Source organism: Trichoplusia ni, chromosome 9 (assembly GCF_003590095.1).
Source record: "Trichoplusia ni isolate ovarian cell line Hi5 chromosome 9, tn1, whole genome shotgun sequence".
Lineage (NCBI taxonomy): Eukaryota > Metazoa > Arthropoda > Insecta > Lepidoptera > Noctuidae > Trichoplusia > Trichoplusia ni.
Window position 1 is genome coordinate 5,316,802 of NC_039486.1, and position 24,290 is coordinate 5,341,091.

The following is a 24,290-nucleotide window of genomic DNA, read 5'->3' on the forward strand; positions in this document are numbered from 1 at the left end:
TTTCACGAGAACAGCCGCGGGATCTACACTAATCACATTTCTGTATGGATTTGTGAATTTCTTTTTAACAAGTCTGTCTTTTAAAAAATCTAAAATTCAAAACTATTGTTAAGTTACTGGCTGTTTCTAAAAAGTGAAACTATATAAAATAAATGTCAATAGTGTTGTAAGCTGTCAAGACAAAAGCAGTGGATTTAAGTTGACTTGTCCCATGAGATGTCACGCATGAATCAGTTATCGTGTAGCGTTACCCTATTTTGGGGGAGTCGGCGGTATGATGTTCTATGTAGTTACAAGGTTATTTGAGTCATATGAATATACACAAGAGTAAATGTTACGACATTTAGAAGTACAAATAACTAAGAAGCTAATCTTCGGAAAGGTTCAGTAGCCTAATCTTGAAATCGATTATTTCGATACAGAAAATATCGATACTTAGCGGAGCATCGCTAGAGATACGATCGATGCGATCATGTATGGGGATCGTGCCGTGCATTCTAGGGTACATACGAATCGGGAAAAATGTCACGTAGCGCATACCGCGGTGTAATATGAACTGAGAAGTATGCCGTGCAATTAAACTGACAAGATCTGATTAATAGTTATCGAGAGTACTTTAGAGAAAATCTGTCAGTACAGGAAGAATTTCTCATACCCTAAAGCATCCATAAAAAAGGAATCCTTAAACAGAAACCCAAAAGCAGGCTTTACAAAGATTGGCCCGTAAATGTCCAAAAAATTAGGGCAAAGACCGAAACGAGACGGATTAATAAGCACGAAGCTTTGAACAGATTGAAACAATTTTTCCACGGCCACACTGGAACCTCAAGAAAAAAAGTGAATGAAACCGCTGAAGCAACGTTCGAGTGTAAATATTTACTCGACGTCGCCCACGAAAACTTTGTAGCGCCGCTAACTTCTGCCAGACCTCACACTAGCAAAAAACCTGCCAAGAGTGAACGCGGCTTCGATATTAAGATGCCTTATACAATATTGCTGTTTTTATGCTGTCTATTTTCTACTGTAAACTGGGTAGGTACGTATAATATGTAGGTGTAAAAGTTTTGAAAACTAGAAGTAATATAAGGATTATAATGATTGGTGTTAGTGGGCTAAGTCACTCTGTTATCAACTAAAATTCAAAGAAATTTATCGTCACATATTTAAAATACTCACGTAGAGCAAACTATGTCACCATTCAACAAATCATCCCCCAATCCGATATCAATCGCTGAACCAAGTGAACCCTAAAAAAAGTGTGTAAGTGTTTTCGGTAATTGAATTCCGTACACGGGCCGTATCTCCGGCTGGCGGGCCGGCGCGGGCCCGCACGTCTCGCGGTCAGGATTTGCCGTGTACAACGAATATTTTTTCATTTTCCCACTCACCGCGTGAGATATCGCCGGTATTTTTATGAGAACTCCCAACTTCATTTACGGATTCCTCTTCGTTGCTTACATGTTAATAGAGGCTTTTATTTGCTGTTATTTCTCAGGGATTCCAGGCAATTCAAGCTTGCTTTTTGTACTAAAACTTGTCGCTTCCCACAAACATAGGTGTGTCAAGTATTTAAAAAGCACGTTTATAAGAGCCGTAAGGTGCCTTAGTTACAATAACACAAAATTTAAATGCAATATCAGCTGAACAATTCTAAAAACAGTACATAGCTGAGTAACAAAACATGTATGCATGCGGGCATCAATTGTAGCAGCGATATATCAACAAACGGAATGCGAGGTAACACAGTTAGGGCATACAAACGGACTACTGTAATAGGAAGCTGCCTACCATCGCACAATAGAGCCGCTCGTCCAATGCGCATTCGACAGATTGTATCTATTAAGGCCGGCCATACTATAGCCGAATTGATGAACGCCAAATTGCTCTACTGATTGGTTGCAACTAAAATATTGTTTGTCTTGATTTGAATTGTGTTTTGAATACATTGAACTTTAGTTTGTGGATATTTTTTTTAACTCTACATAAGATTTTAAAATCATTTTTTCACTTTTAGACTTCTAACAAAGAAAGCCGAGAAACCCAAAAATGTTTGTGTGAAAACAATCATAGTATCTCTTTCATATGAATTTGAAATATACATCAAAAACGTGTGGCGAAATGATTGTCCAGTCATCGCATTTGAAATGCACTAATACAATCATGGGGGAACTCCGGCGATAGATCGCACTGACTACTGACGTATGTTGATACGATTGTCCGCCTGTTAAACGATTTCATTTGAATTTGATCACTCGACTGTCCGCCAGTGATAATGTTTGCAGGGGCTGAATGACGTCAAATGTCCATTTGCTAACACTGCAGTGATGTACAATCACTTACAATATGCTAATGCGTATGTAGGAGATTTAATATATTCATATGTTCAAATACATTGTTTACAATATTTTATTAATTTCGCGGCATCTTGTTTGTTATGACTGTGATTAAATAATTGCAAATGGCGATTAACATAACAATGCATCGATTGAAGGTTTTTTTTATTCGATTCAATAATTTATCTAAGTTTAATCCAGGTATCGAAAGAAGTCACGATGAAGGTAATTGTTGGAACTATAATGACGATTAATTATGCTTATCCATCATAATAAGCACTTATAAAGCGTTATTGTCATCTGTTTCTGCAATAAACAGCAAGATTTATATTATTTACCTACATTATAACAATGTCATAGTTACAAGCGTTAGTGTTCTTTGTAAATGAGATAGTAAACGATGATAAAAACCTGCCATTGGCAATGTTTTTCTTGATTTAAACGTTATGATGTATATCAGAAAGTTTCGAATAACAATTAATTAATTTCAAAAGAATTTCCCTCATATCAAAATGATTTTATGTCATAAATATAAAGTGAATTTCAAACAGACATTCATATGAAGATGAAGGATCCGGAAGTGATGGCATAATATCAAATTCCACAATTCCGAGGTATATGTTTAACAGGCATCGATAACCCTCCATTCCGAACATAATGTACGCATAATTGGCGTAACATTTCCATTGCGAACCCTTTCAAGACGCCCGTAATGTTGAGGCCTACATGTTATTTAATTACGCAATCTCGACTACAATGAGAATTATACCAACTCCTTTTCTCAGTTGCACAGATAGGGAGACGACAGGGACGTATTTGGATGGGGTGCTTTAAAAAGATATTTTAGTAACGACGATAATTTTCAGTTTAAACTCAGTTAAATTCTTGAATGTATATTAATGTACTGATTTTTATATAATTGTACACATACTTGCACGACACAAATGAGAAGCGTGTAGGTACCAATAGAAATATAAACAACTTTCCAAAAATGTTTTCAATGTTTATTATTTCTCATGGCAATGCAATATTGAGACAAATTCACTGAAGGTAGGATATTAATGAAACCCATATCAAAAACAATAAACAGTTCTAATTACAACCCTGCTTTTAGTAAAGGTTAAGTCATGACCGGAACGCCTCAAAATCATAGGGCGAGAACTATGAAAGTCTTCCCGATTTCCCTTCAAGCTCATAACATCCTCGGTAATGAAGGAGCACCCTAAAGGGTGTCCCTTACAGGGGAACAGTCCGACTCAATTAAAAGGGAATACATCAAAACGACTCACTAAGATTTATACAATATCCTATCAAATATTAAGACCATTAAGACTGATTATTTGTCAAAGTTCAAATTAAAATATTAAGTTCTTCTGTTCTTCACCGGTCTTTCGTTTTTGATTTTCATCAGTAATTTAATTACACAGCTTACCGCACAGTACGCCATTTAAATAGAATCGCGGTGAATTACGAAAGCGCTAGATTCCTATGCGATAGTGGACTATTCAATACAATATCTATTATGAATGGACGCGCTACGCGAAGGTTGATTAGGTTCGTCGGCTCTATTCCAATTTTCATGGTGTACTGCGATCCACAACCCTGATTGATTGTTATTGGATCGCGTATGCCGATATATTTGACTTGCTCCAGAATCGGACGCAGCATTTAAACGTAACTTTATTAATAACACACATTATAACTATTAAGTAACTACAACATAATTATACTGCATAATTTCAATAGAAAAATATCGACCGCATTACTAACGATTTAATTTTAAAAGAATGTGATTTTTATTTTTATTTTGTTGTTTCGATCGAATTAATTGTATGATGAAACTTATCTCTTACATCTAAATGATCCATCGGCAAATTCACTGTTATTATCGATCAGTTATACATTGATCACTAATGTTAATCCTAAGGCGATCTTAACTCGATTTTTCATTTCAAACTACATTAGATAGAAGTGATAAAATCTGCAATCGTTTTCTTCTGTATCGAAAGCTTGTAAAAGTTCTAAAGTAATGTAATAAGGTAGCTAAATATCTCGAACAGTGACTATTGATCTCAAGTTTCGGTAACCACTATTGGTTGAACACGCTTTTGTAACTAAAGTTGTATTTCACAGCGTGGACGCGTATACCGCTATCTGATGATTGGTTTTTGGCAATTAACAGTATTGCTCACGTCGCAATCGAGTTCATTCACCGTGTGAATTATGTATGGAGCCTCCATTTCCCTTTTTGTTGGCCGGTTCTACTAACTTACGCCTATATCATAACCAAAATGTTAAATCTTATATTATGCACGTGTTTGTATCCCACGCGGCAAGTGCGTGGAACTTTTATCGCTTGTTCAAGTTTACACGCAAAAGTTTTTAAGCTCATATATTGCATTCAGACACTGGATTTTTATAGACACAGTTCATTGAGCATTAATACAATAGGACATAACGATTACTCGATAGAGGTTAATTGGTAGAACCAAGAATTAACACATTAATAATAGTGTCAAGCTTAAAAAAAAATAGGAACGGCATTTTCTCTGTATTTCTATGTTTAAATAAATATTGCTTCGACTAAGTTAGATGAAAGAGAACAATATACCGAAACTACTGAAAATGTATAGTGTTTATAACTAGTTCCGAATATTACTTAATAATGTCAGATTACAAAACGGAAGAGCCGTCGATAAAGGTGTTAGCACGACTAGATAAGTTGTCAAAAAGCTTTTAAACTAGATCGAAGATCGCCAAATAGTCTAGGGAACCCATTAGCAGCGATTTCACAGCTCCTATAAACACTGTACAATTTACACTGGCTAAGCAGTAAGCACCCAGTTTTACGAACATTATTACATATTGTTAGTCACAATACTGTAGTGCACAGTTAGCGGTCATGTAATTATAATGCATGTTTCAGAAGCAATAATTATGTTCATTATACGCAACGGCAAGCTTGTAGCGACCTGTCGTCCCTTTATTAACATTTAAATTTATATTACATTTACACAAGAGAAATGTCTACTTTGATAAAATATCTACACCACCTTTATGTTGGTTGTGACATGTAAAATTGATCTGCGTTGTGGACGGGTGCGAATTAATGCGTTATTATTTGAAGAGTAAAGCTCAATATAGCTCGTCGCATTGTCTTCAATAGAATTAAACCCTTTGTCTCAAGGCGTCAGTTCACCGTTGCCATGTCGCTTGACATTTGTACAAAGGTTACCTCCTTTCTGTCGGTTTCCTTTTTACTGGCTGACATCATGTTGTATTGGTGAAGAAAGGGTGGTATTGTGTTCCGTTCGAATTAACCTTTACGTTTGTTTGGACTAGAAATGTACGATACCGCGTTTATTAATCCACTGCTTTATTTATAATAAGATAAAAGTATTATAAACTCTATTTTATATAGCAGTATGCAAAGTTATTGTAATTTAATACATTTAGAATTATGGCTGTATTCATTGTCCAATTATGGTAGCGTTGACCTACAGCAATAAGCGTACGTCGTTTATACCACAAACAGAATTTAAGCCTTCAGTGTAGCGAAGCAAAATTGTTTTAATAAATAGCATAATTATGGTGATTACATAGACGTCAAAGGCACCCATAAAACTATCAATGAACCTATAAATCGAAGAAAACGTTGAAACACGCGAGCTCCGGCTTGGGAAAGTACAGAAACAAATAGATAAAATTAACAATAAGAGACGGTGTGAGGTTATAACGATAACGTGTGAAACTACGTATAAAAATGGAATTAATTGAACACCCACAACACATTGTAGTATAAACAATTATGGAAGAGGCGCCGATGGGTCGGTGGCACGGAAAGAAAATTGGCAACATAAGGCACGGCATGTAATATGAGAAAATAATAGTTTTAATGTTGGAAATAAATAACGCGGCGAGGAGGAAGACAATGCTCTCGTAACAAGATCTCCTGTTAATTGTGGCCAATGCGGAGCGGACCATTCAACCGTGATTTATGAACGTGTTCAAATTAAGCCCTATTTGTTCTCTACTGAATCCTTTTGCTTGTTATAGACAGGTTTCCACATATTTTATACAAAAGTTGAAATAAGGTTTTGTTAAATAATTTCTTTTAGAGAGGAACAAGTTTCTCATTTTCAAAAATTCTTTTAACACTTACCTCTCATTTTCTGTTCATCGATTAATTGCCTTTCCAGGTTGTCTTTGACCTCTCTTTCCCTCAACACGTCCATTTTTAGTTCAGCTGCAACAAAACAATTTTATCAATTTTAATCAGTATCAAAAAACTACACATCTGGCAATCAACTGAATACTTGTCTTGCAATCAATATCTTAAAAGTCAATCAAACGTTTAATAAAAGAAATTGTTGGTATAAACAACATTTTAAGTTGAATAAATGGCTCATTGTAAACAAAGGGCATTGTATAAATTGAACAGTGAGCTAAACCGGTAACAAGGTCTTCGGCAAGGGGCCGATTAGGAGCATAAACACGGATTAACTCATTCGGAATCCCGGTACTATTGTGAAGGAGTCGAATTGAGAGATTTGCATAACTTTCAATTAAACCTAACCTGACGGAAATGATTAGGGGAGGAACTTCCGATTTGTGTAAACAATCTAATTCTCAACTAACTGCGTAATGTATCGAGTTATTGCTTTGTATTACTGCTATAATTATGTAGATTACGTGCAATTTAATCTAATAAACATCTCCATACAAAGACGACTTGGAGCATTCGTATCAATAATATTCACAATAAATCTAAATAAATAGTGATGTTGTTTGCTCTAATTGGCGGCAGGTGATGCAGTCACATTCGTTTCCCAAGATAAGCGTAGTGAATTCCAGGCATAATGAAGTTATTTAAAAATAGTAAATAATGAGATAATGTCTTATTTCTGCTTAAACATGCTTGAGCCCTGTCAAATAAATATGAAACTGGTTATCATTTAAGGAATTCTCGAGGTTTTATGAAATATTTTAGTATATCTTGACACATTATCTCAAGTTAAAAAGCTGTCTGTCATATTTTTAAACCTAAATTGTGGCAGAAATGTCAACGACTGATCATATAGGCATATATATATAGATGCATATAGGCACCGTTAAACAACTCCTTAACTTAATCTACATACGTAAAGTAAATTAAAACGTGGGGCCTTACGCATTCAATCAGGCTAATCTCCCATCGATAAAGGCCAAACATCACGCCATACGTATGTAAAGTCATCTGAGGAGTCGAATTTGAATAGAAAGAGGTCATGCCCGTTTACAGTTTAATTTGGTCCCTTATTCAATTAGGTGCCTAAGCTGCGTCTATCTAATGGAGGTCGTAAGGGGATCTCGCTGATTAACTCACGTTGTTATCACCTAAGGTTACTGCATCGAATTTACTTGAAAGATTTAAAATGAAAATATGGCGGTGAGTTGCGATAGGTGAGATTGGAGATAAAAAATTAAATTCAATAACTCGTTTTAGGAAATTCAATGATCACTGACTTTATAGGCTGAAAATTGAATATACTGAGAAGTATAAAATACGCACAACATAGAAGTAAACATAACGTACGTTTATGTTCTCTACAAAATAATCTACATGACAGTAACAGTTGACTTAATATATTTCTTAAAACAAATCCTTTTCATTAGACCAGAATCTAATCATCTCAATAAAATCAAGAAACGAATAAATCATCAACTGATCGATACGGAAAAGGTTGTACTTCAGTCGAATACGGGCGGAGCTAAGATCCGAGTACGAATCAATAAAACATATCGTATCTACATTAGTTTGAGTGTAGCCATGTTTATGATAGCCGGGTAGCCCGCTGTCGGCCCCGCAACTATCTTGTTCAATACAACGAGAACAGTTTCGCTTAATAATTCCGTTAGCGCTTTAATTATTCCCGCAGATTCGATGTAAGGTAACAGTCTATTACGTACCGCCACTGCTACTATACGTATCCACGGTAATTATATCTGCAGCCAATGTTTTGTTATGTTCAGTCCATGAATAACAGGAAACTAGAAATTGATTAACTACTGGAATTTGAATTTAATTCTACGTTATTTGTTTCATGTATTAAAATGTATGATAGTTGAATAAAAACCAACACGCATCGCTTATAAAATACACAAATAAATAAATGGCCAATTACGAGTAAGTTTAAAAGCGTCAAAAAGAACTGGTGACCATCGATACGCATCTAAAATGATACGAACACACGAGCAACGAGGAGCCGGCTCGGTGCTTATGCGCCGTATCGACGAACAAAAATCTTCGCGATAAACCAGAGACAAGTTAACTTGCGCGCGCGCAGCTTATAATAAGGTCCCGAGATATATGTATGAATATCGCACAATAGCTATCTCGGATTGTGATCTTGTAAATTGAAACGTTGGCTTACTCATCGTCTGTTACTAATATTACATTGTATTCATTCGTAATGTTTTGGCCTCGATCACTTCGTGGGTATCGAAGGCTTTTGGGTACACGTGTGCGTTGAATAACACTTCGGATCTGCCTATAAAAATATGACGAAAGCATTAAAATCAAATATATTTGATACAATAAATTCTGTGAAAAATCTCAATAGTGTAGTTTTGTCATAAGAGATAAGTTGTTAAGCAACCTCAAAATTGAAGAGCGGGTGCTTATTTTGATCGATTTGTCATAAACCCCAAGCCGCAACATCTATAACAGTTTTTTTTAAACAAAAACGTCAATCTCGATACCGCATCGGTTGCGAGATTAATTTCGAATCAATCCCGCTGTATGCTGTAATTTAAGGGGCTTTTAGTTAAGAGTGGTTTCGCACATGAGACGTAAATTACCTTTGTCGAGGGATGGCCATTAAGGGCCCGCGTCGGTATGCGGCGTATCTCAGCATCTCGCGATTTGCGAGTAGAAGAGCCTTAACAAAAGATGCTCCCGGTGGTCCCTGCGTACTTAGCAACCATCTAAGTATCCCGGTATTGTTTTACAATAACGATAGTCCTGCTTCATTTAGATCGATTACTATAATTAATTGACGACGCAGTTTTCAAGAAACCAATTATTTAACATTTAAAAATAAGAATGTATTTTAAAATCGAATGGAATAAAAACGATTATAGCAGAATTAGCGACCCATAAATCATCAAAATACAGACACTAAGAAGGCAAAACAAAATCGATCCTATGAAAACGTTTATCGAAAAAAGAGAAAACCAAAACATAAGCGGAACACTCGATTATTAAATCGATCTTTATATCGGATCAATCAAATTTAAAACCTGATCGAGTTGCGTCCGACGAAAAAATTATTACTTTATAAATAAAATAACAATAAAAACGATGCGCTCCGTTCATGGGAATATATAATTATGGACAATTATTATGATATCGAAACTCAATGGTCGATAGATGATTGAAAGGATCGACCCCATAAACAAAAGGATCAATTTTGATTACGCATTTTAATAATGTATCGGAGGTAAGTAATTAGCTGATAATCGTAAGCGATACATAAACGATTTCCGAAACAGGGAAGACAAAAAGTAAATTTTTGTTTTGTTTTTTAGGCGGCAGTCAAATGTAATTCTTGAGTCACGAGGGGTCGCGAAATAAATTCTATTTCTCTTCAATTTTGGTGCACTCAGCAAAAACAACAATAATATTTAAATTTCAAATATGATGCCCTTCGAGACACGCTCAGTAAGATCAAGTGCAGAGCTATCTTGTGTTACGACTCCTTAGAGATCTTGCTGCTTTTAAATAAAATTCAGTAATTGTCATGAAAATAAATAAATTAATAGAAAATACTAATTTGGACAATTTAAAAGGTGTTAGACAAAACTGACAATTTATTACCTGTCTGTGAAATAACTTTAGTGAAAAGAACGGAACAGTTTAATTTCAATGAAACATAAGTCATAGGGAGAGCGAATTAAGACATATTTTCACGGGCCCCCGCCATTGCGAACACGAAGTTGAGCTTGCAGTTAAAATAACAATTAAAGTCTTCGTAAAATTTACGACTCAAAACTGGCAAAATTATTTAAACGAGCGTTGAGGTGGAAGCGACCGAAATGGGTCTTTGGAATGGGAAACAAAAGTGTGCATTCAGATCACCCCTTGTATCGCCTTCAGACGTTTTAACGCGAATGAATCGGAAGTCTCCATCGTCTTACGGTGAAATTTTAATAGTAATAGCATAAGGAAATATTACTAAGGAATATTGTTGATTTAAGCACTTTTAGAGCTTAACAAAGACGCCTGATTTGATTTATACAGAATCTTTTATGCGCGGATTAAATTTTAGCCAGAGTTATAAGAGACGGGTAACGCTACTTATAGATTAAGTATAAACACATTAACTGAATTGACGATCCTCTTAAAAGGTAAATTCAAAGTAACGGTAATGGTTGTCATGGCGCGGAAAACGAATTTTCCTCCCTATGCCTTTTTTAAATTTACAAACCGGCGGCAATTTTATTTTATTGTTATTAGATTTTTCCGGCTTATGTCACACAGCGATGTCACTGCAGAGGATTATTCCCGCAGTCTCCACGCTAATAATCATAAGAATTGCTTCCCTTTATTATGTGTGAAATTTAGAACATAAAATCTTTTGCAGTCGATCTTTTATTGCGTTAAATTTTACCCTACCCCACACGAAATAAGAGTGCTTTTTAACAGGCAAATCCACAAGTGCCCTTCATAAAAAATACACTTGCTAGTACTACTTTATTTGACGGGAAGATTTTGTCATACATGTGTAACACATAATTTTATGAATATATTATAAGGGATTTGCATTCGGTGTGTCGCTACGACTCGGTAGGTTTGACGAGTGTCGTAAACCTTGGCACTCGTGTACAACCTTATTACTATAGTAAAGGTACAAATAATGAAGATGTCGTCGCAAAATGGATTAAAAAGTCGTAGCGTATCGAGCGTGCACTGTCTGAATAACTCGTGGTGTTATCGCAGCACGCGCACCCAATCTGCGATCGAAACACACCGGATAAGATTATCCAGTAGCCCTGTATTATTTTAATGAGACTACACGACTCCTCGAGATTCGATACGATACGAAAAAGCTTAGGTAACGAAGCAAATAAAAAATATACGGGTCAAAAGAGATATCAACCGGCCGCGGCGAGATGACGGGCCGGGCGACGGCAATACTTTTCCGAGAGGGATTTTTAAATTAGCCACAAAACACGATAAACTCGTGTACATCTACATACCAGCTGACGGCAGATCGGCTGATACCATTATGTCTCTGGTAAGGCACCGATTAAAAAATATCCACATTTATAAGCGGACAACATCTGGTGGTATTTAAATAAGATATAAACGCGGAGGTCCGCGAATGTTTTGTTTTTCGACTACACATTTTCTTTCCCCGGTGGATGCTCCCCTCGCCGGATATATTGGTATTAAAAATGTAACGGAGATTTATGCGAATGGCTCTAAGCTTTCATTAGTTGTTTCTTATGCGGCGTTTTTGCGGTCGCCGCTCCCTGACCGGTAATTTTTCATTTTTGTGCAAACTTCCCGATGTTTCGGGCGCGTACCGAAATTTAACTGCATATAAAGAATATTAATGCTCGTTGGAGTCGCGGGCAGGTGTAGGCTATGACTTATTTTATTTCAATTCCCCATCTGCTAGAAAAGAAATGGCAAGAAATGTTTTTAATGAAAAATAATGGGGCGAATTCTTTTTAATGGAAGAATTAGAAAAGAATGCAACATTAAGTCTAAGCATGTTTTTATTCTAACGAGTTTAATAATGTATAGTTTCTTGGTTACACAAAACAGATGCAAGTATAACTAGAGCCATAAACAAGACTATCAAAGATATTATTCCGGCTTGTAATTCCGTATGTAAATTGCAACGTGAACAAGCGTTCACTTTCCAACCCCATTGAGACACCAAACGTCCACTATAACTTGAACCTGGTATATGGTTTAAAAACTAATGATGTAAGATCTTATTTCTTGGCTGCGGAAATAAAACGGGTAACCTTGGTTTATACCAGTTATAAATATTAAGAGCGGTTAGATTAGTAACATGTTATACAGGACAGATAATCATTTTTTACTTTTAGGGATATTAAATAAAGCATCCGCTCCTTATCTTTAAATACGTTTTAAGTTTTTGCGTGTCTAAAAAATGGTTATCGATTCATACGTGTTTCAACACCTATCCTTTTCATCTATTAAGTTGGCTTGTTTATATAGACTCCAAAAAGGTAATAAAGCATTGGTACCAACCACACACATATAGTTGAGTAAGGCCACGCGCACACTAACGAGAACAATTCGGCATGCGTCACATTAAATTATTTCAGCTAAGTAATTCCGAGCGGTTAATTATTGCGCACAACCTGCGACGAGAGTTGAGAATGTAATTATTATTAAACTTTACGATTGTCTCACTTTACCCCTTTACTTTGCTCTTTCATAACTAACTGACCTATCCGACATGGACGCACGACCGAATTTGGACTTTAACACGCAGACACTGAATTTAATCTTGCGTATTTCATTTGGAGATATTACGTTCTCTGTTTGGAAACTGTGTTACATTAGATCCGGAGATCCTGAGGGAGTTTCTTAGCTTGTTGCGGTACAGGATTCATATTTGAGCCACTGTCTATAAATTTATATGTTGTGTGAATAAATTCGAATTGCTAACTTTGTTCTTAATTGAAAAGTAATTTTAAATTAAGCTTAATTTGAAAGCGTCTTCGATCCTTGTCATCCTCCTAATATTATAAACGCGAAAGTTTGTATGTATGGATGTTTGTTTCTCTTTTACACACAAACCACTGGTCAGATTTCGATGAAACTTGGTACACATATAGTTTATAACCTGAATGAACACATAAAATAGTTTTTATCCCAATTTATGTTTTGGTGGGATTTTCTTCGATTTGTAGCGGGCGGGCCCGCGGGCAATAGCTAGTTAAGTACGTATACGTTATCAGCTATTTTTTATCACTGTTTCTGACTAACGTTTTGATGATTGAACATTCATTGACGTAACACATGTAATGCATTAGTATGTGTGATAAGGCCTAGTCCCAGAGTCAACCAAGAACGAGACTATCACAAGGTTACTGACAATGCAAGCACGGTTTAAACCACGTACGAGTACGATAAAAATCATAGATCAACATGACAAGAAGAATTACTGGATACAGTCAGCAACATAATCAGACAAATAATGCTGTAAAACGGGGTTAATAGAGTTTCCAAGGGGTGAATAAAAAATAGTGTTTTATGAAATCGCATGAGTTTACTTACATAAAAATGCTTAAACACAATTACTTCATGAACAGCTTTATGTCTTTATATTTTGACTTGTTAAACGAGTCAACATTAATTAAAACTCTGTTTCTATCCACTCCAAAAATAGTTCTATTCACCCCGCTTAAACGTTAATCAAAGGCTGTTGTTGAATCAGAATAACATCAAAAAGTTTTTAAGCACTCGTCACAATGTCACAGAGCATTCCTAACAGTTTTTTTCTATAAATTTTGATCACTATCTTTTTGTTTTTGACAATCAACTTTTGTTGCTGAATTTACCTCTATCTCATATTATAGCGTTTGACACTGCTTACCTACATGTGTACATATACACATACAGGTAGAACTTATATTGATGTGGGCAATAAGATTGCCATTAAAGACAGACAACACGATTGACGCATGTACTGGCACTTGACCTTCGATGCGAGATCGATTGAAGCAAATATTTGTGTCACAGACATTTGTTCCGGATATGTGCATTTGTGCTAGATGCGACTAACGGTATCCATGAAGGAATCATCTGTACTGGATATAACTAAGCTCAAGAGAGTAGTCGATTTTCTCAGAATTGTTACATTTAAATTTATTCCTATTATCAGAAAAGCTGGTAAATAAAGCAAGGGGCATCCCTAATCTTACTTTTCAATAATTATAATAAGCAACAGTTATAACGGGCAAGCTTCAAATTGTATTGATCGCACGTGAGAAGTTTCTTTAGCAAGGATTACAAATACACCGCATGAGTGGCTAAATGAATTCAACAGTAGTGAGGTCGCCCCGAGCGATAGAACATCAACCCTTCGCCACTCGGCGAAATAGGATTATCATTCTAAAGTACACACGATATGAAACAAGTTTTATCGGCAATACTATTATAATGTGTATTTCGTATAATTCACTTGAGTTTTTCATACATAAGTCATGGAGGACTAATTTTGTATTGAATTTTAACGTCGTACACTCATGTAGGTGCTTGAATTGCTTATAAATATATTGTTATGAGCACAGTAAGCGGACAGCTTATTTTTTTTTTTATAATGGATGCAATTGTCTTGCAAGTTGTAGGTATTAGTTTAAAAAATGAATTTGTGGCATTCATTTTTTCTATAAAATTATAAACCGTCATTAAAAAAAGAAAAATGATTATTACAAGAAAGTATGCTATGTTTCAGAACCTCTATAAGGTATCTGATATGACTCTAAAAATTTGTATCGACTTGCGTACGCGACTTAACTAACGCATTATTTCGAATCATTTCAGTACTAAAAATGAGGACTTGAAAGACTTTATTTTAATGAAAATCATTTTCCGAATTCCTTTTTTGTTAAGTGTTCAGTACTTTTACATACGCGTATTTTTGTAACTCACTATTGGTATAGAACTAATCAAATGTAACACAACCGCATACAGATTCGTAAAGACCGACATATCAACAATAGGCTCGTGTTGGCATAAAAGTGAAATTTAATATTTCCATTGTTAAATATTTGAGCATTACGCCCCGGGAGTAACACGCTCACGAAGTTTTCCCCTAAGAAAATAAGGATAATTATTTATCCTTACACAAACACGAAAGAAGCATTTTCTGATACAATAACAATAATTGACTCATGCCTTATAAATATTCTATTTTCAGAGCATACGAAAACAAGACTTTGGTCGTCGAGTTTAGAAGAAAATTTGTAATGTCACACAGAGGTCGATTTGAAGTGAGACTTTCGCACGTCTTTTACTAATGAAAAAATAATAAGTAGCTGATTTCATTATCTAAACGCACGTTTTCTTCATTGGATACAAAAATAACTTTACGTCTAAAATTTAACACTTACCTAGCTGTTTAAGTACGTAGATAAAGTAAGACCCTTTGATTAAATCTAATTAGTGTTCAAGTAAGAATTCAGTTCACAGATTAACTCATGGATGGCAGGTAATCCGGTAAGCAAGCCACATCCAATATTCAAAGTGGAGCTCGCTAGATGGCGCGCGTGTGGTCGAGTCGCGTGCGCAATGTAACCGGAGCGACACGCGCAAGTAATCCAATATGGCCGCCCCGTGTCTCTCGCGTATCAGTACATTGCAGGAATGGCATTTTAATATCCCGCACTTAATGTCACTTATTGTTTACTTAGTTCATCGAGCGAGCGAAAACCACAATGGCTTATACACAGCTAGTATAGCTACATGTAGAACTACTTCGATGCAAAACGAGTTTCAATGAAAACTGACATAATAGTGAATCTTACATTTAAGTGGAATATCCCATAATACTAGCTAAGTGGATGTAAACAAACAAAGATTGCATTAACCGATTTTTGCAGCACACCTCGCGTTGCACAATGGTGCGAAAGCTGGCGCGGCGCGGCAACAATGCGTCGTTGCTTGTATCAGCGCATGCGCATCTCGCGGTGGCTCGTTAAGACGCTGGGGGCGGTTGTTTGTACTGCGATGGGAGCTAGCTCACAGCTGAGTTATGGCGGCCGTTCGTGATGAACACCTATACTGACAAATCCTTACTCTACAGTGAATCTAAATCGTCTGTTTAATCAAAATGCCAACGCTAAATTGATTTGCGCTCTTTGCGCCGCAGATGTTTTTGCAAATGCCACCGCTAGCTTGCCATTTTCAGTCACTCATGCCGATACTGCACTTAAGTTGTGTTTGAACTACTGATACACTGACGTGCTATCTAGTATGAAACAGACGAATCCTAATCAGTAGTATTTGTGTAATCAGTCTAAGTACTTATAACAAATGTAAAATCGCACATAAAACACTAATTTAGCTTCACCCTGATAATGTCGCGTCGTCAGCATTGTATAAAAGCTTTCATATCAATTGAATCCATTAGTTGAGCACACAAGTCCTGTCTGTCTATTTGCTCATCAGTTTTTATCATTGGCCAGTCCATGTTTGTTCGATCGGTCACTACGTTATTGATGGGCTGTTTCATATTTGCAGCTTGGTGACGTCATTTGCGACACAAATTATAGGTGACAATGAATAGTTTTGGAGCCATGGAAATAGCGATTCACCATGCAAAAAAAGTTTTAAAACTGATCATATGGTTCTGAAGAGAATTTCCACAATCGGTAACGCGTATAATCAGAGTTTTAAATTAAGAAATTAATAATAAAAAAAAAAAACAAAAAAGCTTTCGTCTACGCTCATTACAACTAGATGGTGTTAGTAAAATGTATCTACTTAAAAACATGCTACAAAAATATCTTACTACGTCTTATATTACATTTTATATTGAAATTAAACGCTTGCTTAAAGCAAATAAATACGAATCTTCAGAACGGAGCCCCATAAAGTGCTCACGGGCTATCTGTGCGCGCGCCATTTGTCCGTTGACCAGCACTTAGCTTAACAAAAACTGATAGTTGTTAAACAAAAGAGCGTAACAAAACCACGGCAACAAGATCGGACCATTTGGTACAGAAATAAACTAAGCAGTAAGAATTAACAGGGATAAAGGCTTAAAAGAGTAGCCGAAGCAGATTTATGTCGCAATGATCGCAATCGGCCGATCCACCGTGTTACAGGCGTTTTGTTTTTTAGTTTTGACCAGGAATGCGTTGATGTACCGCCTTGGAGGTTAATGTGATTGGAAAGAAAGTTTTCACTTCGACTTTGCTGTTAGGAGTATATTTTTAGGAAATGTAATTTGTTTTATGATGGGAATAAGACAAATTATTTTCATAGAAGTTTTTGGCTAAAAAAAGTTTTTTATGTTCTCAAAGAGAGCTTAGAATAAAATGATTTTTTATTATTTTCTGTCCCAAATTGGATAATACATACATACTTCGTAGGTACAAGCAACCCCAAAAAACATAGAAAAAGATAACTCCTTCAAGCACAAAATTTCAATATCAAAAAGCAGAAATGACAAACATAACGAAACTTCATAACCTCTCACACATTTTTATATCAAACTCACAACAAAACGCACTTGAAAGGGCCACAATATGACACCTATTTCCCATTCATTGGCACTCTATTTACACGTACGAATCGACACCAGTTTATCACGCAGTCCTGCTACCCCTCGGCAGTTATCTGATAACGTGATGAATGCAACGCAACATTTGTCTGCGCGAACCCATTCTGCACTAGTGGAAAAATCGTCAGCGAATATGCTAGATAGGGATCTGTCATTTGTGACCGCGAGGGGACCTAGCCGTCTATGTTTGCTTAGTTGTTGCTAGTTATTGCGGCTGTTTCTACAGCTTTTGTGGGTTCAAATTCATTACAGTTCCTGTGTTTGTATTTGGAATGTTGTTATTTTTTGTTGAATATTAACATATTTCGATGCAGTATTTATTTTATTCTATTACTTTATGAAATAATAACGGCATTCTCTTTGTCTGCCTACGTGATCTCGACGATACATATCGTACGAATTTTGCTGGATTCAATATGGCAGATCGTGTAAAATGTGAACATAAAACTTAATGTTCTCAAAAAACAATAAAAGAGAATCAAAACCAAGAATCATATGGTACATAAGAAACAAAAGTAACCATCGAAAGCGGGGTTCAGCCAGAAACACCTATCAATTGAGTCGGAGCGAGCAAGCGCCCGATTGCCGTAATTTATATAAAAAGAATTTCATCGGTAAAGTTCGCCAGACACATCGATTCGAAAAAATGTTTCATCAACAATAATTTTATTATCGTAATAACAAAATTACTGGGTTTTGCTGACGTACGATTTTGATCCTTAAATACATGAATGTAGAGTGTTCGTTTATCATTTACTTATATACCAGGGGGAGAAATGGAACCTTTTGTTAGCCTATAGCATTATTATTTCTCATTTTGTTTTGTTTATTAATACAATTGGCTTGAGGCGCAATATTGATATTCAAGTCTGATGATGACTCGCGCCCGTCTTCTCCCCGAGCTCTGTATTTTTATGAGTTTTTTATAACAATTGTATTTTGTTGTTTCTTTTTAAATTATGCTAAACGCAAATAAAAATTTTGTTTAAAATTTTACTAAAGGATCGAATAAAAAGGTTTTATACATCTAGCTAAACTTAGGGCGTTTAGTAAGTAAGTTTTAAGAACTTTTTACTTACTATATATACGCAATGAAACAATATTTTTTACACCACGGTTCTCATACCATAAAGCACGGTTTATTTCTCATGGAGAAAACGGAATGACGTGAATAAATAACTCGCAGAAATATCAATTAAACAATTATGCTGTCCGAATGGAATCGTGTGTAATGATAGTGGGCCCGGCTATAACTCAGGCGCATCTGTACTACGGCTATTTGCAAAAGGCACGACATGCGCTCGCGCACACTGCATATACCTGTCTCCGGTATTAGCCTATTATATTTTGCACATTGAACTACTTATTTAACGTTATTTCACCCCAAGGGAAATGCTTTTTTATTCACATTTATATGAATTTATCCAGAGTAATAAAATATCTGGAATATATCTATTTAAAACATTCTGAAATGTGCAACAAAAAACATGGGATACGCTTGCTATAATTACGAACATTAGGAGCCCTGAAATGCCTAAGGCAACAGGTGTCAACGCCGAAAGAATTTTTAGTGCGTCGAAAGTCGAAACTTATTGCGGCCCAGTAGATATATGAAAATATTTATTAAACACTAAGCGCAGTAGACCTCAATAAATAAAGTGCATGTTTATGTCGCAGGTAATTGACACAAACACATAAATATCGTATCATAAAACGCAGCCCGGAGCGTTTCCATACGTGTTGGGCTCACATACACAAGTACCTTTAATGTACAACAAAACTGCTGTTTACCGACTATTTTCTAATTTTAATAATTTCGCGTAATAACGCAATAAATAGACAACATATAATGTGATGCAAATGAAACGTGTGTCGTTAATACGCGCTCGATCCGAGAATATAGAACTTACAGGTTAAAATACGTGATCTTAGATCCTAACAGCGGCTAATCAATGTTGCTTATACTTCAGATTACGCAGAATCGATTCACGCGAGATCTGGACTAATATCGATTATAACATTTACATCGATACGGCTTCCTGTATGTTACAATGTCTCCGTATTATAATCTATGATAATTTCATATGTAAATTCTGAAACGGTCCCTCACGTTTCTGAGAAATTCGTATCCACCTACGTATTTGCTACTCCTCAATGTTGGTAATTTCGTAATACGGCCATAATCCATAAATAATGTCGTCATTTATATTTAAAAATGTTGGACTATAAGTCATAAAGAGAAAATAATGACACGGCTTATTTATGAGCTTAAAGTACCTGGTAGGTACACTTGGCTGATCAAGTATCGCCATCTCGTATTTACCAATAAAATCTATTAACAAGTAAGTTATCAAAAACATTACGAGGTGCATCATACTCGAACTCTTCAAGAAACATTAAAAGGAATTCTGCTTTCAAAAATAAAAGACCATAACTGCTCAAACTGTTAAATTTATACCAACCCTTATTTACCAACATAATTTTAAACCATTAAGTGACTTACCTTTCTCATAGCTGATCTGCCTCTCCTGTTGCCTGGCGTTATCAGCGGCGACCTTGAGCAGGCCCTGGATGTTCCTCAGCAGGGTCTCTGTGGAGGAGACCAGTGTGTCGGCGGTGGGGTCCACGGGGACGTTCGGCGGAGTGTTCGCCTGCGTAGCGTAGCTCACCGGCGCCGGCGACGCCGATGTCGGCAGCTCGCGCTCGCCGTCACTTAAGTCTCCACCTTATAAAGAAAAGAAGTCATATAATTTGGTGTAATTATCTGTTCTACTGTCTACCCAAAACGTATGGGTAAAGCAGACCTTCGCAAATATATAAACACATTTTTTGTCACCAAAACTTAGGCACAATCAAACAACAATTTAAATTTAATTTAAACTTCTGTAAAATGCTATAGTTCACTCATGCTAGCTCATGTTTAACTACGCACATAAAAAATTATAGCTACAACCCACAATTTACATATCTTATGTAAGGCCTCAGAGACCCAATTCACAACATAAAAGCCTCATGTTCGTAGACCTACTGAGAGCACAGAATCTGTAGGACTTCGATAAATTATTAATTTGAATAACAGCTTCATAAGGAGTCATAAATGGGTAGTGTATGAAAGAAAAAAATGATGCAATACCGACAAACGGCGATATTCGAGAATCGCGTGCATGTATCATTCGGTTCGCAATTATTGTTGCGATGAACATCGATATCGCGTGGTGATCATCGGCGCAGGGCTTTGATGGAGTCCGCCGAGCGTGGCCTGCTTATTCGGAAATACATTTCGAGTGACGCAACGTTAACGATCGTAAATACAACGTGTCACACACAACTCAATCAAAGAGAAAAGGTGAGAAAGCTCGCTTAAAAGACAAGCTTAATCCTGGCTACGTTAACATCGGTTATAAGACACATTGTGCACATTTAAAATGCTCTCACTAAAATAAATGAGGTCTGTATAATACTAAAGACTATAAAATTTATTCAACCACTAAAATACATAGTAATTTATATTATACATTTTGAGATGTCCTCTTCACGCTCACAGAATAGGGATACCACAAAGCCATTCGACACCGAATGGGCTGTCTCTAACCGATTTATATGCCCCGCTGCACTATGCCGCAAGTTATTCGCTACGAGGACGGCCGAGCTATTCGAATATTATATCGATTTTATTCCATAATTACTCGCTTGGTATTTCAGACAAAGACATTAATTTGGAAAATCTGATGTCAAAAGCACCTTTAAATTTTACGATGGTACTCACCTACCTACTAAAAGATTTTTGACAGTCAGTTTCATGGACGTGATGAAAGATAATAAGTATTTATTATTTTTAAAATGACGAGATAATTACAATAATGTTCGTTTAATGTCAATAACGGACCTCACACGTAAAAAAAGTGTTTCGATTGGCGTCTCTCACGGTCCAAAATAATCTATCGATACATTTAATTTAACTGACAGCATAGTGACCGCTCATCAAATAATGAAGACAACATCGTTTCGTCATTGTCGATGCGCACGATAGCACTCTCTGGTTGTCACAACACCATCTCCCTAATAAGGCCAATTAACAAGATCCTAAGCAATGTAAACAAACGAACGTAAACTCTATAACTAATGCTAAGGACACAAAATCAATCGGCCCGTGCCAACGAGTAAAAGACTTCACGGATATAAAACAAAATTAGATCCGAGATGAGAACGTTGATTGAAAGGAAAAGGTAACATCAAATGAACAAAGATCAAAGTTGAATGACATCAGCTTATATAAAAAGCATTTTTATAATGAGATCGGGGCGATCGTGACGAGCGTGAATTACGAATCGACAGAATTAATTGTACATAAACTTTAAAAATTAACGATTACGACACAATTAAAAGTAAATACTCTGTGTGTTCACGTTCTAAACTGATTTCAGGTATCGATTTCCCCGTGGAATGTTTTGTTTGCACAAATTTCCCGAGGCTCATCCCGTAATTCCGCGGCCAGGCGAGTGTTTCCTATAAATCGTAGCCAGTTATCCGTTCCCACGCTCTCTGAGCATTTTGTGTGCAGCTTGCAATAACCAATACACAATCCTTATTGTTTCACTTAATTTAGCTATTGTATGGAACAAGTATTTACATTTGTGGATCTATGTTTTGATTGGCATCGTCGCGCTTGTTACTACACTCACCACGCTATATGATGTATCTATGTAATACCCGTGCAAAGAAATTGTTCGATCATTAAATTACATTCTCATAGTTAGTGGATATTCTTTATTGTTTATTTAATAAAGAAGCAATAAAAGTTTTAAATGTTATCATGAGATCTTAATGCGCTTGCAATGTTATACCGTTATGATTCTCTCCGTCGTACCACTAGCACTGATTTTATGATTTTCCCATTCTATTTTCAAATTGCTGTAATTGCGTTTATAACTTAGTGACGTCGGCCTAATAACTAGTTTTCGCTTGATTGATGATCCAGAGGAAGATAGTAGACTAAATTGATTAAAATATTTAGTACGGCAATAAACTCATGAATAAAAAGCTCGGAATAAAACGGACCTAATACGTGTCGTCGGAGAAATTGTCATACCATCCATCATTTGAGTTTAATGGTGTTAATAGTTCATGATATATGATGGTTAACTAAACATGGGCCTTTCTCGTGATTAAATATTATAACTCATATGAGACGAAACGTGTCCAGCGCGACGTGCGAAGCTCACATATTAAAAGTCAGGGTTATTAGGATTTCTAAATTATTTAAGTGGACTCGTATTAGCTTTTATCTAAGGGTATTATTACTCGAAACAACTCATTTAAAAATAAACGTATAAACCACAAAAGGTCTCGCACTCACGTGTAAAATTGAATTGGGTCCTTTTAAGCGCTATTCATACATCATTGGGGGCAATTGCGGGCGATACTCGTAATAAGATTTTATTATATAGGACCATTACAAGGCAACGTGCGGTGTCTAGGGATCAAGATGGGAAAACGCATGGGAACGCAAGCGCATGATCATTTGCTAATCGTCCGCCAGGATGCGCTACACCAGTGTGTATTGATTCTATATTATTATATCTGCAGCATTGTAGATTTACTGTCGGAATTGTACCTATTTCATAATATTAATTTATACAGAGCACTTAAGACCAATTGAACGTGTTCGACTGTAAAATAATTAACATCGAGCCGGACCTACAATGTATCGAGAAGCTATTTTACACAAGTATTTCCAGTCTAGAATAAAAGGAACCGTGGTTTTATGGCTGATAATTTCCGAACTATGAATGCTGAAGGTTCCAGGGCTATTACTGGGTAATTTTGCCGTGCATTACATGCCAAGTATATTGAACGGGTGATACCCCGGCCGTGTTAATGTTACACGGACACTTTCTTGTCATGCCCAACCGTGATTACAACGGAAAGATCGAGACTCATTTATCGATACATCTAATTTATATGAAATTAAACAGATATTCATCGCTGTGAAATTGCGATATTATGGTCTCTTCTAGAAAGTAAATTGCCTGTCTTTATTTATTACCTGGGGAATTATAACAAAGGAACTGAACGAAGCGGTAGATCGTTATTATTTCACTGACGTGGAATTATTTATCTGAGGAATTTTTAATTGGCTATGCCGCAATGACTGCAGTTGTGTGGTTCAGAGAAATGCGACTTACCGTCATCCTCATCCTTGACATTGTGATCCTCTTGGTCGGAGAGGGGCGCGTCACTCTCGTCGGAGTGTGACCTGGGGCTGGCGGCAGCTGTGGCGGCGGAGGGCAGCCGCGGCGGCTGCGGGCTCCGGCGCGACGCTGCAGAGCTTCGCCCGCTCGCGGAGCCCTCGCCCCGGTCCCCGCGGTCGCGGTCACTCCGCTCCGACCGATCCCGGTCCCCACCGGACCCTGACTTCGAAAGGTTCAGCACCGGACTGTGACCTGGGGAAGAGCCTGTTAAATTGTAAAGTTAGCTATACACCCAGATACAACACGTCTATCATGGTTCATCTGACAATTACTGTACTAGAATGATTAATTCATGGGAAAGTATAAATTACAACTTTTTTGCCGAGAATATACTTTTACATGTAATTGCATTGATTCAGACTTTCATGTCACAATTTTATGATATTTCT

At 36.5% G+C, this 24,290-nt stretch overlaps 1 protein-coding gene across 5 annotated transcripts in view; it reads right to left on the bottom strand.

Annotated features, from left to right (window-relative positions):
* Nucleotides 1-24,290, bottom strand: part of LOC113497120 (dachshund homolog 2) — a 128,619-nt gene that overhangs the window by 23,364 nt on the left and 80,965 nt on the right. For 4 of the 5 annotated variants that reach the window (XM_026876510.1, XM_026876509.1, XM_026876508.1 and 1 more), the window contains 3 exons: nt 23,836-24,105; nt 20,154-20,375; nt 6,496-6,579 (listed from right to left, as the gene is read on the bottom strand). In XM_026876510.1, coding sequence (XP_026732311.1) covers nt 6,496-6,579; nt 20,154-20,375; nt 23,836-24,105 — 576 coding nt within the window. The remainder of the gene's footprint in view (nt 1-6,495; nt 6,580-20,153; nt 20,376-23,835; nt 24,106-24,290) is intronic. The other variant, XM_026876507.1, reaches the window with a different exon arrangement.